The sequence below is a fragment of the Mandrillus leucophaeus genome, unplaced genomic scaffold (assembly GCF_000951045.1).
Source record: "Mandrillus leucophaeus isolate KB7577 unplaced genomic scaffold, Mleu.le_1.0 Scaffold376, whole genome shotgun sequence".
Lineage (NCBI taxonomy): Eukaryota > Metazoa > Chordata > Mammalia > Primates > Cercopithecidae > Mandrillus > Mandrillus leucophaeus.
In genome coordinates, this window is record NW_012103987.1 from 3,050,756 (window position 1) to 3,069,337 (window position 18,582).

At 41.2% G+C, this 18,582-nt stretch overlaps 1 protein-coding gene across 4 annotated transcripts in view; it reads left to right on the forward strand.

Moving 5' to 3' along the window:
- Positions 1–17,842, forward strand: part of PAPSS2 (3'-phosphoadenosine 5'-phosphosulfate synthase 2) — a 97,966-nt gene extending 80,124 nt beyond the window's left edge. For all 4 annotated transcript variants that reach the window (XM_011990293.1, XM_011990291.1, XM_011990294.1 and 1 more), the window contains 4 exons: positions 11,398–11,533; positions 13,509–13,777; positions 15,145–15,374; positions 15,969–17,842. In XM_011990293.1, coding sequence (XP_011845683.1) covers positions 11,398–11,533; positions 13,509–13,777; positions 15,145–15,374; positions 15,969–16,107 — 774 coding nt within the window. In that variant the 3' untranslated portion in view covers positions 16,108–17,842. The remainder of the gene's footprint in view (positions 1–11,397; positions 11,534–13,508; positions 13,778–15,144; positions 15,375–15,968) is intronic.
- The last annotated feature ends 740 nt before the right edge of the window (positions 17,843–18,582 follow it).

Sequence of the window (18,582 nt, forward strand, 5' to 3'; positions counted from 1 at the left end):
AAATAGGGCTCAGGCATGGTGGCTCACACTTGTAATCCCAGCACTTTGGGAGGCCAAGGCTGGCAGATCACCTGAAGTCGGGAGTTCGAGACCAGCCTGACCAACATGGAGAAACCCCATCTCTACTAAAAATACAAAATTAGCTGGGCATGGTGGTGCATGCATGTAATCCCAGCTACTCGGGAGCTTGAGGCAGGCGAATCGCTTGAACTCAGGAGGCGGAGGTTGCCGTGGGCCGAGAGAGCGCCATTGCACTCCAGCCTGGCAACAAGAGTGATACTCCATCTCAAAAAAAAAAAAAAGAAAGAAATTTGAAATAGGCCTCCTGGGCCAGTTAGCCAAGTTGTAAATGCAAAGGAAAAGTTATTGGAGAAAATTACACACAGTGAGCAAGCAAATGATAAGGAAGCAAAGCAACCTTATTGCCAATGTAGGGGTCACGGGAAAACTTCCTCTTCGCCCCCTGAAGTTTTGCTGAAAAGGCAACCGACAAAAGGCAGGTTAATAAGAAAAGGCATGCAGATTTATTAGTGCACACAGGGGGAAAATCGCAGAGTGATTACTCCTTACCCCTGATGGGGTAGAGAAGCTTGTATACCATCCTGAGATTATAGAAAAAATCAGGGCTCAGAGGATGGCCAAAACCAGGTTATGGCAGTAAATTAGGTTATGCTGGTAAGACAGGTTATGGGAGGGAGAGAAGAGAAGGCCTGGGTAGCAAAGATGGTCTTGTTATATAGATGACATGAAATTTTAAAGGTAAATGTTTCTTTCAGACCTTTAAATGTGTCAGAGTCTCAGTTAATGTTTCCTAGACCCAGCAAGGGAAGGCTCTTAGAGAGAGCCTGGCTGTATCAATGTAGATTTTCTCTTCAAATGCAAATGTCCCCTACAAAAGGCAGATTTTTAGCTATTTTTGTATTTTCCAGCCCTTCTGAATAGCCATCTTAAACTATGTCAAGGAAATATATTTTGAGGTAAAGTATTTTGGTTTCCTTAACAGATATGGAGAACGTTTGAGTGGTCTTGCCCAACTAGCTACAACATTCCCTTAAGCCAAAACACCTAATTCAGAGCAAAGCCCTAACTCTCTTCAGTTCTATGAAGGTTGAGAGAGGTGAGAAAGCTGCAGAAGAAAAGTTGGACGCTAGCAGAGGTTGGTTCAAGGAGTTTAAGGAAAAAATCCATCTCCATAACGTAAAAGTACAAGGTGAAGCAGCAAGTGCTGATGTAGGAGCTGCAGCAGCAGGTTACCCAGAAAATCTAGCTAAGATCATTGATGAAGGTGGCTACACTAACAACAGATTTTCAGTGTAGAAGAAACAGCCTTCTATTGGAAGAAGATGCCACCTAGGATTTTCAGAGCTAGAGAAGAGAAGTCAATGCCTGGCTTCAAAACTTCAAAGGACAGGCTAACTCTCCTGTTAGGAGCTAGTATAGCTGGTGACTTTAAGTTGAAGCCAGTGCTCATTGGCCATTCTGAAAATCCTAGGGTCCTTAAGGATTATGCTGAATTTACTCTTCTTGTGCTCTATAAATGGAAAAACAAGGCCTGGATGATAGCACATCTGTTTATAGCATGATTTACTGACTATTTTAAGCCCACTATTGAGACCAACTGCTCAAAAAAAGGTTCATTTCAAAATATCACTGCTAATTGACAGTGCACCTAGTTACCCAAGAACTCTGAGGAAGATGTACAAGGAGATTAATTTGTTTTCATGCATAACACCATCCATTCTGCAGCCCACGGATCAAATAGTAATTTCAACTTTCAGGTCTTATTGTTTAAGAAATACATTTTGTAAGGGTATAGCTGCTCTAGATGGTGATTTCTCAGATGGATGTGGGCAGAGTAAACTGAAAAACTCCTGGAAGGGATTCACCTTTCTGGATGCCATTAAGAACATTTGCGATTCGTGGGAAGAGGTTAAACTATTGACGTTAATGGGAGTTTGAAAGAAGTTGATTTCATCCTTCATGGATGACTTTGAGGGGTTCAAGACTTCAGTGGAGGAAGTAACTGCAGATGTGGTGGAAATAGCAAGATAACTAGAATTAGAAGTGGAGCCTGAAGAAGTGACTGAATTGTTGCAATCTCATGATAGAACTTGAAAGGATGAGGAGTTGCTTCCTATGGATGAGCAAATAAATTGTTTTTTTGAGATGGAATCTACTCCTGGTGAAGATGCTTTTGAAATGGCAATAAAGTATTTAGAATATTATGTAAGCTTAGTTGATAAAATAGTGGCAACCTTTGAGAGGATTGACTCCAATTTTGAAGGAATTTCTACCATGGGTAAAATGCTATCAAACAGCATCTCATGCTACAGAGAGTCAGTTGATCTGACAAACTTCATTGTTGTCTTATTTTAATAAATTGCCACAGCCACCCCAGACTTCAGCAACTATCACCCTTATTTGTCAGCAGCCATTAACACAAGGTAAGATCCTCCACCAGGAGAACGATTACAACTCTTTGAAGGCTCAGAGGATCATTAATATTTTTAGCAAAAAGGTATTTTTAAATTAAGATAGGCTGGGCGTGGTGGCTCACCCTGTAATCCCAACACTTTGGGAGGCCGATTGTTTCAGCCCAGGAGTTTGAGATCAGCCTTGGCAACATGGCGAAACCCTCTCCCTACTAAAAATACAAAAAACTAGCAGGGCATGGTGGTGCGCACCTGTAGTACCAGCTACTCAGGAGGCTGAGGTGGGAGGATCACCTGAGCCTGGGAAGTCAAGGCTGCAGTGAGCTGTGATTGCATCAGTGCACTCCAACCTGGCTTATAGGAGTGAGACCCTTTCTCAAAAAAAAAAAAAAAAAAAAAAAGAAAGTTTAGATGTATTACATTTTAAAGACAATGCCATTGCACACTTAATAGACTATGGTATCGTGTAAACATAACTTTTAAAATGCACTGGGAAACCAAAAAATTTGTGTGACTTCCTTTATTACAATATCCACTTTATTGCAGTAGTCTGGAACTGAACCTGCAGTGTCTCTCAGGTATGCCCGTATTTTTTTCATCATTCCTTACAATGTATGCTGGCAGATGGAACTCAGAATTTTAGAATTTCTTAGAAGCCAGGGAGAATGGTGGCATGACTTGTGGCTTTGACAATATTTTCAGTGACTCTGTACCTTCAGGTTATTAGAGGGACTCAATAAACATTCCCAGGGAGCTAATGGTGAGAAATGAGCTTTGGATAACCAGAGAGAGAAAGCCACTCACTCTGTAGACATTTTGTGCAAAAGTGAGAGAGATTGATGAAGATTGTTGAAGATTGTTACATGTACCAAACACACAAGTTTTATTGGCAAAATAATTCTTTTCGTTGTGTCCTTTTTTTTAGCACTCTGAAACCCACAAAAACACTTTAACATTGGTTTTTAGAACCCCACAGCTTCCAAAAGTAATTACTTCCAAAAGTATAATCCTGGGCCTTATTCTATTTCCATGTGGCACTGGGAATGATATTTGCAAGGAAAATAGAGTCACTAAGAAATGGTCGGCCTTCGTTACAGAGCTTATCACCAACGTCATTCTTGACCTTCCATTCAAGGCATCCAACCCTCTGTTTGGTGTCACTAAATATAGAACCATGTGCCATGCGTTCAGATGAAATTATCACGAGGAGCAGGTGAAACTTGTAAAACTAATGCTTGCTGGGGCTTTGTTGCCTTTCATCCATGGCTCCCAAATATTTGTCAAGTAGTAATTATTTTTCACAGTGCTCTTGGTGAGGTAACTAAGAATCATCACTCCTGTTTTGCACTGTACATTTTCTTGTACAAACCAAGAGAACAGAATGTGACTTCTCAATGAAAGACAGGAAGGAGAGTTTATAGCCTTTAGCTCCATAATGAAAACCATATGGTAAGTTACATCAACAGAATCACCTGAGGAGCTTTACGAATCACCCGTGACTGGATCCCATCCTCACAGATTTCTCATTTAATTGGCTTTGAGTCACATCTGATTATTGAGGGGTAGGTAGTTAAAGCTGCCCATGATTCTAATGTGCTGTGAAGGTTGAAACTATTGAGTTAAATAATTGTTTGGAGCTATTTTCTTTATGGCTCCCCCTGCATATATCCTGCAAGTGCCTCAAACTCAACATGTTTAACCTCCCCCCAAGCCTGTTCCCCCTACTATGTCTCCTACCTTAGTGATAGCTTCACCATCCAAATGGTGGCCTGTGACCAAAACCTGGATGCCATTCTTGCTTCTCTCTTCTCCCCTTGTCCATTCAGTCACCAAGTCCTGCCAAATGTAGCTTTCAGGTATTGCTTGAATTCATTCACTCCTCTTCTATTTCATCTTGGGTCAGTACATTTCAATTCTTCCCTTTCTCTTTTCTTACTCCCCCCTAATCTCCCACTCTTTAGCTAGAGTGAATTATTCAACCTTTCTTTGGAAACCCCTTTATTAAGATACAATTTACCGCAAAGCCTCTTGCCACCACCAGCCAATACATTCCCTCGTCCAGTCCTTCCAGAGCTGGTCATTCGATCATGCTCTCTCTGACTTTTGCACATACTCATCCTTCAACCTGGCACACTGTTTCTTCCACCTCTGCCTCCAGCCCTTATTACCTCCTTTCAGAAGTCAGCGCTGACTCCCATGACACGTGAGCATGACTGAGTGCCCCTTCTTTGTCCTCCCAGAGTAATTTGGACTTGCCGCTTTCATACCTGTGATAGGTGAAACTGAAACATCAACATGGGGGCCACTGATGAGAGGCAGTGAGTGCAGTGGTGAGAAGAATCTGGTTTGCAGGAGTCTGAGATTTGGGTCTTGGCTTTGATATGAAAGCTCTGTGCATTTGAACTCTGCCACTTCCCCTCTGTAAAACTGCCTTCTCTTCTGAAAATGAGGACATTAAATCTACATCACCTCCAGATTCCTTAAAGCCCCAGATTCTGTGACTAGGATTGATATCATAGATATGAATGTGTGTGTGTGTGTATATATATATACACGAGGAGTATATGTGTGTGTGTGTGTGTGTGTGTATATATATTCTCCTCTTGTATGCATTAGTTTTTCTTCTCTTTGATTCTGTTCTCTGCACTCTTTCATCATGACCTTATCTTCCTGAACCCACCATTTCCTTCCTTCTTTCTGGTTACTTTCACTTCTCTCTGCTCCCTTTTTGCATTCTTTGTCACCTTCCCACCCTCAGCTGCTCCTCCTTTTCCAAATAGTGCATTCCCTCATCTCCAGATTTGCTTTTGAGTCTTCCTCTTCTTGGCCTCTTTGAGCCTATTTATAATAGCTTTCTTAGTCTTTACCTCAGTGGTTGAGCTTATCCTCTCCTTTATGCATTCTTGTGTGTAATTTTGAGCCCAGTTCCCTATTTGCTACTTCACTGGGCTGCTGAAACCTGCTCCTCATTCCTTTTCATGCATCCAGTTCTGCAAATCCTCTAGCTGCGGCCCTGCTGCTGTCTTTGGCAGGAAGCTTGAAAGGGGCTGGGAACTTCTAGGCCACAAAGCCCTGGGAAATTAAGCAGAGCCTCTGGATCTCCCTTCCTGACACCTGTACACAGTTCTGGTGATAATTGGGCCACCTTAGGGATAGAGATGCACCTTGTCCCTCCCCATCCCAGAAATGCCAAACTCATAGTTTTAATGTTTCTCTTCAAACAGAAAGGTTTTTAGGCTGGATGCTGGATGAATTTGGTTTGATGCCCTCTTCACCAGTAGATAGAGCAATACAGGGTGGACCCCTAGTGTCCAGAATAAATTACTGCATCCTCAGGGGGGTTGGTGGTCAACTCTCAAAATTGTGTTGTGTTCAACTCTAAGCAATGAGGAGAAAGTATATGTATAGGTATGGATATTTGAAAATATTCTTGAATTATTTCAAGAGGCCATGAAAACACATACAAAAACCTCGCATAATTGCCTTCTGTCTACCCCAGGGTTTCTCAGCCTCAGCACTGTTGACAGTTTGGACTAGATAATTCTTCATTGAGAGGGCAGTTCTGTGCAATGTAGGGTATTTAGTGGCATCTCTAGCCTCTGTTCACTAGATGCCAATAGCACTTCAATTGTCACAGTCAAAATTATCTTCAGATGTCAAATGTTACCAGGAGTGACTAAATCAGCCTCTGTTTAGAACCACTGCTCTATCCCAATACTCCACTCCCTGAACCTCTCTGGAATGCAGGTCATCGTAAACCCCAATATCTGGTCATAACGGGGATGTGAACCAGGTCCACCATCACTATCTTCGTGTCTTCCTACTAGGTGTTTCAAATCAGCTTTCTCTCACTCATTCTTGCCTCCCTCTTCTCTGTAACATTTCAGGTAACCAAGTTGTGTTTGGAAAGTGGTGAAAGGTCTATGGGGTTTGATTAGGGGAAGGATTGTAGAACCATTACATGTTTGAGGAGTAAGATTGGCTGTAAGTATGTATTTGTGTCAGTGACTATGAGAGACACACCTCTGTAACTGATTATACTTCAATACCAGATGGAAAATATTTAAACTTATAGGAAAAAACAAAGGTTGCTATGTTTTCCTTTTCTTTTTTCTTTCCTTTTCCTTTTTTTTTTTGAGACAGAGTCTCGCTCTGTTGCCAAGGCTGGAGTGCAGTGGCACAATCCCAGCTCACTGCAACCCTCCACCTCCCAGGTTCAAGTGATCCTCCTGCCTCAGCCTCCTGAGTAGCTGGGATTACAGGTGCCTGCCACCACACCCGGCTATTTTTTGTATTTTTAGTAGAGACAGGGTTTCACTATATTGGCCAGGCTGGTCTGAACTCCTGACTTCGTGATCCGCCCACCTCAGCCTCTCAAAGTACTGGGATTATGGGAGTGAGCCACCGTGCGCAGCCATATTTTTCTTTTTCATTGGTTTAACCATTCTTCAACCCTGGCTCACCCCTAATATTTGTGGGGTCCAGAGCAAGAATACAAATGGAGAGCCATACATCATATTTAAAAGTTACATGTATAACTAACAAACTGCTAAATAAAATATGGTCGATCCTTCTACTTTGACAACTGTGCCTTGATCACAAACTGGAAAGCCAGGTTCAAATATAGACTTCTGGGCTCTGCATCAGAATATGGTAGTGTGTGGAGAGTTGGCCCTTGGCCTTTCACCAACTCTCCCTTCTCCTTCTATGCTAGGCCTCTTCCTGTGCTATGTGGGTCCTCTGGACTGATTTGTGGGTACCCTGGGCTGCATGGCTGAGCTCTCTCCACAACCTCCACAGACCCTCCCTGCTTGGCCCGCCTTCAGAACTAGGGCTGCTCTGAGTGTGTGGTCCACCCTAGAAAGACAGGTTGGGAGATGAAGCTCTTCCAGGCCCTAGCAGCAAGCTCAGAATTGATTGGGCAGGAAATTCTAGAGTTCTGGGTACGCAGATTGTGATCAAAAGAGTAGGTGATGACTCTGGGTGGGTCTTCCCACCAAGGGTCTTCTTGCCTTTATGGGATGGACACAACAAAAGGGGGCCAGAATTGGGCCATCTAATGTGTGGGACACTATGAAGGTGGTTCTCCTAGAGGTCTCCAGGTGCTCTTCACACCCACCTTTCCTGAAGTCACATTTTCAGCTGAGACTGGGACTAGAAAAGTGATTGCTAGCAACCTCAGTGAAATCCTCAGTGAGTTAAAGAAATGGTGGTTCCTCTAAAAAAAAAAAAAATTAGGGTAAAAACAGAACATAAAATTTATCATCTTAACCTTTTGTAAATGTGCAACTCAGTAATGTTAAGTGTATTCACATAGTTGTGAACCAAATCTCCAGAACTTTGTCATCTTGCAAAATGGAAGCTCTATACCCATTAAACAACTCCCCGGTCAGCCATGGTGGCTCACACTTGTAATCCCAACACTTTGGAAGGCCGAAGTTGGAGGATTGCTTGAGCCCTCCTCCCTAGGAGGAGTTTGAGACCTACCTAGTTATCATAGTGAGACCCTGTCTCTACAAAAAAAATTTAAAAATTAGCCAGGTGTGGTGGCATGCTTGTAGTCCCAGCTACTTGGGAGGTTGAGGTGGGAGAACTGCATAAGCCCCAGAGGTAGAGGCTGCAGTGAGCTACTGCATGCCAGCCTGGGTGACAGAGCGAGATCTGTCTCAAACCAAAACAAAAATAAAAGCAACTCCCCTATTCTTCCTTCCTCCAGCCCCTGGTAACTACCATTCCACTCTCTGTCTCTATGAATTCGACTACTTTAGATACCTCATATAAGTGGAATCATGTAATATTTGCTTTTTTGCGACTGGCTTATTTCACTTAGCATAATGTCCTCAAGGTTCAGCCACGTTATAGCATGTGACAGGATTTCCTTCCTTTTAAAGGATGAATGATATTCCCTTGTATGTGTATACCACATTTTATTTACCCATTCATCCATCTATGGACATTTGGGTTGCTTCCACCTCTTGGCTATTTGAATAGTGCTGCTATAAACATGAGTATACAAGTATTTCTTCAAGACCCTTTCATTTCCTTTAAATATATACCCGTAAGTAGGATTGCTGGATCATACGGTAGTTCCATTTTTAATTCACTGAGGAACCTCCATACTGTTTTTGATAGTGGTTGCACCTTTTACAATCCCACTAACAGTGTACAAGGGTTCCAATTTTTATTTTTCTATATCCTCGCCAACACCAACACTTTTTATTTTTCTCTTTTCTGTATGTGTGTGTGTGAGAGAGACAGACAGGGTCTCTGTCACCCAGGCTGAAATGCAGTGACACAATCATGGCTCACTGCAGCCTCAACCTTCCCAGGCTCAGGTGATCCTCCCACCTCACCCTCCCGAGGAGCTGGGACTACAGGCATGCACGACCACGCCAGGCTAATTTTTATATTTTATGCAGAGATGGGGCTTTACCATGTTGCCCAGGCTGGTCTCAAACTCTGGGCTTAAACAATCCACCTGCCGTGAGCCAATCCACAGTGGCTCATGATTACAGGTGTGAGCCACTGTGCCCAGACATTTTCTGTTTTTTTAATAGTAGCCATCCTAATGGATGGGAGATGATATCTCATTGTGGTTTTGATTTGTAGTTCTCATAATTAATGATGCTGAGCATCTTACATGCTTTTGACCATTTGTAGATCATCTCAAGGTATGTCTATTCAAGTCTTTTGCCTATTTCTTAATTGGGTTAATTTTTTTGTCATTGAGTTGTAGGAGTTTTTATATATTCTGGATATTAACCCCTTATCAGAAAATATGATTTTCAAATATTTTCTCACTTTCTATAGGTTGCTTTTTCACTGTTGTGTTCTTTGATGCACATATGTTTGAAGTAGTTGCAATTTTTTTTTGCTTTTTTTGCTCATGTTTTTGATGTCATGTCTAATAAATCATTTCCAACTCCAATATCATAAAGCTTTTTCCCTTCTATTTTTTGTAAGAGTTTAAAAGCTTTAGGTCTTACTTTTAGGTCTTTCATCCATTTTGAGTTAAATTTTGTATATGATGTAAGGTAAGGGTCCAACTTCATTCCTTTGCATGTGGATATCCAGTTTTGCCAACATTATTTGTTGAAGAGACTGTTCTTTCCCCCATTCAGTGGTCCTGGTACCCTTGTCAAAGATTATTTTTAAAAAATAGGGTTTAGCTAATAGTCTACGTTTAGCCTTAGAAGTGAATTTAGCTACATTTTGCTGCTCTTTGGAGATTTCCTTTTGTTTTAAAATGCGATGTAATTGAAGAAGGCTGCTGCTTTTGAGAATTTCCATAGAAATTGTGCTCAACACTAATTAACCAGTAGAAAACAAGCTGTCTGATTTTTTCCCCCAGGGTCTCTAATTTAGGTCTTTATTGGAAATAGTCTAAGATACATCAGACTGTATTAGGAATGTACTAGCAGCAGTTCTCAAGTACGGTTTACAAAACTGAGGGTTCCCAAGATCTTTCTAGAGAATCCCCAAGCTCAAAACTGTGTTCATAATACTAAGACATTCTTTGCCTTTTTCTCTGTATTGACATTTGAGTTGCTGGTACAAAAGCAATAGTGGCTAAAACTGCTGTCACTTTAGACTCGAGACAATGACAACTATATCCATAGTCACTGTACTATTCATCATCATGCACTTGCAATAAAAGCAATGCTAGCTTCACCTAAGACTGTTCTTGATGAAGCTGTAAAAGTGATGATTAAATCTTGGCCCTTGAGTCCACATCTTTTTAATATTCCATTACAAAAGAGGAAGTACACATTAAAGTACTTCTGCTACATATACCAATGTACAATGGTTGTCTTAAGGAAAAGTACTTGTACGATGGTTTGTGCTACAAGCAATACTGGCCACTATTTTTTTTTTCATGGATCATCATGTTTACTTGAAAGCATGAGTGATAAACTATGGTTATTCAGGTATGACTATTTGGTAGATATTTTTCAAACTGAACAAAGTGAACCTGATAATTCAAGGAAAACAGCTGAGAGTATTCATTGCCAATGATAAATCTTGAAATTTCAAGCAAAAAATTTTTGGAAAATTTTTATTCACCACCATAAGGTTGGCAGATTCCTAGTACTTAGAAAACTTTTTGATGAGACTAGTAATGATATTAACACTTGTGTGTTTAAAAATCCTGTAATAAAATATGTCAACATTTGGAAGACTTACGAACTCAGTGAACTAATAGTTTCTAATTCCAATATATAATATTGCAAAATCATTCATGGGTAAATGATTAATCCAAAGCACAATGGATTTTTAATGTAACAGAGTATGAAAAGTGCATTAATATGACTTCAGATTCCACAGTGCAACTTAAACCTTTAAGAAATTGACACTTGTTGAGTTTTGGTGTAGTATCAAATAAGAATATCCACAATTGTGCAAAAAGGCTATCCAAATCCTCTTCCCTTTTCTAGCTACCTACCTATAGTTGGACTTCCTTTTTATACTTCAGCCAAAACAATATATTACTACAGATTAAACGTAGACATAGATATGAGAATCCAGCTGTCTTCTATTAAGTCAGATATTAAAAAGATTGCAAATATGTAAAACAATACCATACTTCCTACATTCGGGGAGGAAAATGCTTATTTTTCACTAAAAATGTTTTATATGTTAACAGGCAGTAGGTTGATTAATGTTAGCTTTAGATGTATTGGTAAATATTTTTAAATGTTCTCAGTTTAAATTTCTAATATGAAAAGTAATGATAGCTATAACCCACGTAAACAAAAGCTCATGGTGGAGGGGGGTACTCAATAATTTTTTAAGAGCATAAACGGTTCTAGAGACCAAAAAGTTTGAGAAATACTGTGCCAGAAATACTGAAGAACTGAAGGCAGTTCTTTAACTGTAACCTGAGATTGGTCTAAAAGGAGAAAATTTTTCAGATAAAATAGAAATCACGATTAATCATTAGCAATCACAACAATATTCTTTCTAGATGGTGATGGAAAGTGGGGACTGGTTGGTTGGTGGAGACCTTCAGGTGCTGGAGAAAATAAGGTGGAATGATGGGCTGGACCAATACCGTCTGACACCTCTGGAGCTCAAACAGAAATGTAAAGAAATGAATGCTGGTATGTAAGTTGGTCTTAGTGCATTTTATTTATTTATTTATTTATTTATTTATTTATTGAGATGGTGTCTTGCTCTGTCACCCAGGCTGGAGTGCAATGGCGTGATCTCAGCTCACTGCAACCTCTGCCTCCCAGGTTCAAGTAATTCTCCTGCCTCAGCCTCCTGAGTAGCTCAGATTACAGGCGCCCGCTACCACACCCAGCTAATTTTTTTATTTTTAGTAGAGATAGGGTTTCAACATGTTGGTCAGGCTGGTCTCAAATTCCTGACCTCAGGTGATCCACCTACCTCGGCCTCCCAAAGTACTGGGATTACAGGTGTGAGCCACCACACCCGGCCCCTACTGCATTTATTAATACTCCTAACCACCCTCTGATTAAAGAATTAAGGATACCAGGAATCAGCATTTTCTTTAAAAGACAGGTCTCACCCTGTCACCCAGGCTGGAGTGCCATGGCATGACCATAGCTCACTGCAGCCTCAACCGCTTGGGCTCAAGTAATGCTCCCATCTTAACCTCACAAGTAGCTGGGACTACAAGGCACATGTCACCATACTCTGCTAATTTTTAAATTTTTTTTGCAGAAATGGGTTTCACTATGTTTCCTAGGCTGGTCTTAAACTCCTGAGCTCAAGCAATCCCCCTGCCTCAGCCTCCCAAAGTGCTGGGATCATGCTTGGCTTCAGTATTTTTATAGTTAAAAATAACCTGAAAACATCTTCTGTTGGTATGTCTATAATATGGAAACAGTTTTATAAAGTTGTACTATATATTAGAACCATATATTAGAACACTGTTCAACAGTTTAAAATATTCACTGATAGAGATACCTAAAGTGTATTTATTAAGTGAAAAAGCAAATTGCAGAACAATATGTGCAGCATAATCATATTTTGGAAAAAAAAAACAAAATATCATCATAATTCTAAAATCCCTAACCTACTTCTGTGTATAGAGGCAGAAAAGTGTCTGGCAGCACATGCCCCAAACTGCAGGTTACATCCTCTTGGGGATGGAGTTTGGATGAAAATATTTTTATTATTTATTGTATACACTTTGAAAAAGAGGGAGAAAAAGTAATAATAGGATTATTGGTGATTTTTATATTCTATTTTGGGCTCTTCTGTATTTCTCAAGTTTTTCATATTATAGACATAAAAATTATATCATTGCCAGATAAAAAAATTAAGGTTCTCAGGAGTCCATCACTAAATGGAGTAGTTTTGGAGATTTCTTTAAAGTGAAGGCAAATTTTTTTTCTATCTTTAGATTGTTGCCCTTTGCACAGGCCCCAGAAAACGTTCCTCACAATTACTCACCTCCCTCTAGGCTCCCTGGTAGAAGAGGACTAATTAACACCCGCCCTGCCTGAGCCTTGGTGTACAGGAAAGGTCCTGGCAACACATCTTTTCATTCCTGAGTTAGGCTCCCCCTAAGCAGCTTCCTGCCTCTGCGTCTCATCCCTGTCTCAGCCATCTGGTGTTGGTTAGCATTGGATTAACACCTCTTAAAGACCCACCTGTATTCTCCAGCTGATTATCAAAAGCCAGTGGATAGGCTGGGTGCAGTGGCTCACGCCTGTAATCCCAGCACTTTGGGAGGCTGAGGCAGGTGGATCACTTGAGGTCAGGAGTTCGAGATGAGTCTGGCCAACATGGTGAAACTCTGAGTCTACTAAAAATACAAAAATTAGATGCGTGTGGTGGCACACGCCTGTAATCCCAGCTACTCGGGAGGCTGAGGCAGGAGAATCACTTGAATCCTGGAGGCGGAGGTTGCAGTGACCCGAGATTGCTCACTGCACTCCAAGCCTGGGCGACAGAGTGAGACTGTTTCTAAAAAAAAAAAAAAAAAAAAAAGCCAGTGGATAATGAATGCACGAAACAATAAATATGGTTGTGTCCTTTCTGTTCTTGTGGAGAAATGATACCATGTGCTTCTGTGACCTTCCTTCTTCTGCTTTCCTTTCCCAGATGCGGTGTTTGCATTCCAGTTGCGCAATCCTGTCCACAATGGCCATGCTTTGTTGATGCAGGACACTCGCCGCAGGCTCCTAGAGAGGGGCTACAAGCACCCGGTCCTCCTGCTACACCCTCTGGGGGGCTGGACCAAAGATGACGATGTGCCTCTGGACTGGCGGATGAAGCAGCACGCGGCTGTGCTCGAGGAAGGGGTCCTGGATCCCAAGTCAACCATTGTTGCCATCTTTCCATCTCCCATGTTATATGCTGGCCCTACAGAGGTGAGTAATTCCCAGAGCTGGGCTTTGAGAGTCAGAAATTCAGACTCAAACTTTACATAGAAGAGTAAATGAGTCTCTGGGATCCTTTCTGCTTCCTCATAAGCAGATTCTGGAATGTTCTGGTGTCTCTTCTTTATCCAGCTTCATTATGTTTCCACTCAGTATTTGAAAAATGCTAGAAGGCCGGGCACAGTGGCTCACACCTATAATCCCAGCACTTTGAGAGGCCGAGGTGGGCAGATCACAAGGTCAGGAGTTCGAGACCAGCCTGACCAACATGATGAAACCCCATCTACTAAAAATACAATTAGCCAGGTGTGGTGGTGTGCCCCTGTAATCCCAGCTACTCGGAAAGCTGAGGCAGGAGAATCACTTCAACCTGGGTGGCAGAGGTTGCAGTGAACCGAGATCACACCACTGCACTCCAGCCTGGGCAACAGAGCAAGACTCCGTCTCAAAAAAAAAAAAAAAGAAAAAAAGAAAAATGCTAGAAACATCAAATCAAACCTGTTTTACATTGCCTTTGAGAATATGGAAGTTGGCCAGTGAAAGAGGTGGCTAATGAAACTTAACTGGGTTATAGGGCAAGTTGTATCTAACCTAATATTCAATTTCAGAAGTTCCAGTTACTCACCATGCCCTGTGAGCTTCATTAGGAGAGGATATCTTTAAAAGATAAATGTCTCCCTTTTATCATAACACAGTGAGCTTATCAAACAGATTTTCTTTGTCCCACTGCACCACCACTGTAGTGGATCTGAATGAGTTTGCCGCAAGTATGATGAATAGAAAGGGTCTCAACCCTTTGGAATGCCCCAAACTGAGTTTAATGAATTAATTCTCTTCAATCAGATCAAAGTTCCAGGCCCCTACCTCTCCTTTCCATCCTTTGTGTTGCTATCTGGACTTTAAAGAGGGCAAGTGTTCCGTTGCACTGAAATCAGCATCTGCATGTGGAAGGTAATTAGCTCATTAACGGCAGTCAGATAATGAGATATTGGAGTTTGTAATTTCCTTTAAACTGCAATTTATTGTGAATAGGGAGGCACTGGAAAGTAAAATCCGTACAGTTCTGTAGAATACTAAGATTTGAGTGTTCTTGTCCTGCTAGCCTGTTTGGAGAAGAGATGAAGAAATACAACCTTGAGTTATGAGGGAGGAAGCCTACCTTTAGAGCTCCTACCCTACCTAACATAACAAAGCATGACGAGTGGATGGAGTCTTAGAACCTCAGTGATTTTCTTGCAATTCTTAGTTGACTCACATTACTGAATTACTTTTAAAGCAGAATAAAGGTGTCTCCATAAACCATGACCCACAGATTTAACCCATAATGACCAGCATGCCCCTTATGTGACATTTCCTAGGTCCAGTGGCACTGCAGGTCCCGGATGATTGCAGGGGCCAATTTCTACATTGTGGGCAGGGACCCTGCAGGAATGCCCCATCCTGAAACCAAGAAGGATCTGTATGAACCCACTCATGGGGGCAAGGTCTTGAGCATGGCCCCTGGCCTCACCTCTGTGGAAATCATTCCATTCCGAGTGGCTGCCTACAACAAAGCCAAAAAAGCCATGGACTTCTATGATCCAGCAAGGTAGGTTTTCAGGGGAAAATTCTTTTATCAACATCTGTATAATAGAAATGATGAGGCAGAATTTGGGCCCTTTGAAAAACTCTCCAGTGCACTGCCACATGCTCCCAAGTGGACTGAGTCCCTTGAGAGTCAGGATGTGGTCTTATACATTTTGTCCCCTAAAGTTGTACTACAGTCTTTTGCATATAGTAGATGATCCATAAATATTTCTCTTTCAACATGCATTCTTGAGCATGCGCGGAGTGCCTGGCACACTAAGTGAAAAGAAGCAACACAGAGATTGCAATGAATATTTATGGCGCACTTGCTCCCCATGCTGAGGGCTCACAGAAGTAGGCAGATAAATAGAAGACAGTCTCTGGTCTCAAGACACTTCCCAGGAACAGTATAGGTGCATGGTAAATACTGAATGGATAGCTGCCATTATTTCCCTTTTCTTCTGCAAGTTCCTGAAGATTTAGAGGAGTGCCCACTTTCAAAGATGCAGCATTTTACAGAAAGAACGTGGGTCTCAAAAACCATAACCTACTCCAGGAATCCTTAAGGCAGATATCATTTACCTACACTGAGTTCTTTGTTGCCACCCTGTAACAGGCACAATGAGTTTGACTTCATCTCAGGAACTCGTATGAGGAAGCTCGCCCGGGAAGGAGAGAATCCCCCAGACGGCTTCATGGCCCCCAAAGCATGGAAGGTCCTGACAGATTATTACAGGTCCCTGGAGAAGAACTAATGCCTTGGGCTCCAGAGTTTCTTTCTGAAGTGCTCTTTGATTACCTTTTCTATTTTTATGATTAGATGCTTTGTATTAAATTGCTTCTCAATGATGCATTTTAATCTTTTATAATGAAGTAAAAGTTGTGTCTATAATTTAAATATACATACATACACACACACACACAAAGTCAAACTGAAGACCAACTCTTAGCAGGTGAAAGCAATATTCTTATACATTTCAGAATAAAATTAGCTCTATGTATTTTCTACTGCATCTGAGCAGGCAGGTCCCAGATTTCTTAAAGCTTTGACCATGTGTCTAGTTACTTGATGAAAAGTGAATATATTTTCCAGCATGTCTTGCCAACCTGCACTCTTAACAATGTCATTTATCAGTTATAAAACATATCAGATTAAGCATCCTCTTCTGTACAACTGACCAAAACAAAAAAAATTTTTTTTCTCACTCTAAAAGAGGTGTGGCTCACATCAAGATTCTTCCTGATGTTTTACTTCATGCTGTACAAAGCCTTAATGTTGTAATCATATCTTACGTGTTGAAGACCTGACTGGAGAAACAAAATGTGCAATAACATGAATTTAATCTTAGAGATCTGTGCAGCCTATTTCTGTCACAAAAGTTATATTGTCTAATAAGAAGAGACGTCTTAATGGCCTCTGTGAGTAATGTAACTCCAGTTAAACGGTGACTTTTAATAGCGTACAGCGCTTTGATGAAAGGAGGTCAATGTGGCGATGTTGTGGAAAGTTATCTTTCCCGCTCTTTGCTGTGGTCACTGTGTCCTGCAGAAAGGATGGCCCTGACTGCAGCAGCAGCGTCAGCTATAACAAAAAATAATTCACACTATCAGACTAGCAAGGCACTAGAACTGGAAAGACCACAGAAAACAAAGAATCCAGCCCTTTCATCTTACAGGTGAACAAACTGTGATGATGCACATGTATGTGCTTTGTAAGCTGCTGAGCACTGTAACAAAATGTAAATTTGCCATTATTAGGAAATGCTGGTGGCAGTGAAGGAGTACCCAGGCCACTTGACTCCCAGTCTGGTGCCCTGTCTACACTAGACAACACAGGAGCTGGGTCAGATTCCCCTCAGCTGCTTAACAAAGTTCCTTGAACAGAAAGTGCTTACAAAGCTGCCTTCTTGGATGCTGAAAGGTCGAGTTTTCTGAACTCCACTGATTTTATTGCAGTTGAAGAAAAAAAAAAAAAAAAAAAAAGCTATTCCAAAGATTTCAAGCTGTTCTGCGAACATCTTCTGATGACTTTACTTCCTAAGAGGCAATGTTTTTACTTTATGCATAATTCATTGTTGCCAAGGAATATGTGAAGAAACAGCACCTTTTAATATATAGGTCTCTCTGGAAGAGACCTAAATTGGAAAGAGAAAACTGTGATAATTTTCATATTCTCATTTTTTAAAAAACGCTAATCTTAACTAACAGTTCTTTTGAGAATAAGTTACACGCAATGGTCACAGCAGTTTGTCTTTAATAGGATAGTGCCTATACTTATGTAATCAGTTACTCACTACTGCCTTTAAAAACAATCCAGCATATTTATTGAAAACATGAGACAGGATTATAGTGCCTTAACCGATATATTTTGTGATTAAAAATATATATATTTAAAACTGCTCTTCTGCTCTAGTACCATGCTTAGTGCAAATGATTATTTCTATGTACAACTGATGCTTGTTCTTATTTTAATAAATTTATCAGAGTGAAGGCTGAGTTTTTTCCGCCTGTAACATTGGGTGTGGGTTGATCACACAACTTAAGGGCTTTGTGACTTTGTATAACTGGAGTGAGACAGCAGCAACTCTCTTGAACATCATAATTGAGACTATTTACCCTTACTCATGTCTTTTCTTTCTTTTTTTTTTTTTAAACTGAGTCTTGCTCTGTCTCCCAGGCTGGAGTGCAGTGGCACGATCTCGGCTCACTGCAACCTCCACCTCCTGGATTCAAGCAATTCACCTGCCTCAGCCTCCTGAGTAGCTGGGATTACAGGTGCACACCACCACGCCCAGCTAATTTTTGTATTTTTAGTAGAGACAGGGTTTCACCATGTTGGCCAGGCTGTTCTTGAACTTCTGACCTTGTGATCCACCTGCCTCAGCCTCCCAAAGTGCTGGGATTACAGGCCCACCACACCCTTTTTTTTTTTGAGACAATCTCACTCTGTCACCCAGGCTGGAGTGCAGTGGCACAATCTTGGCTCACTGCAACCTCTGCCTCCTGGGTTTAAGCAAGAGTAGCTGGGATTCATTACTGGGTATATGCCCAAAGGAATATAAATCATTCTGCTATAATGACACATGTACACATGTTTACTGCAGCACTATTTACAATAGCAAAGACATGGAACCGACCCAAATGCCCATCAATGACAGACTGGATAAAGAAAATGTGGCACATTTGCACCATGGAATACTATGCAGCCATAAAAGGGAATGACATCATGT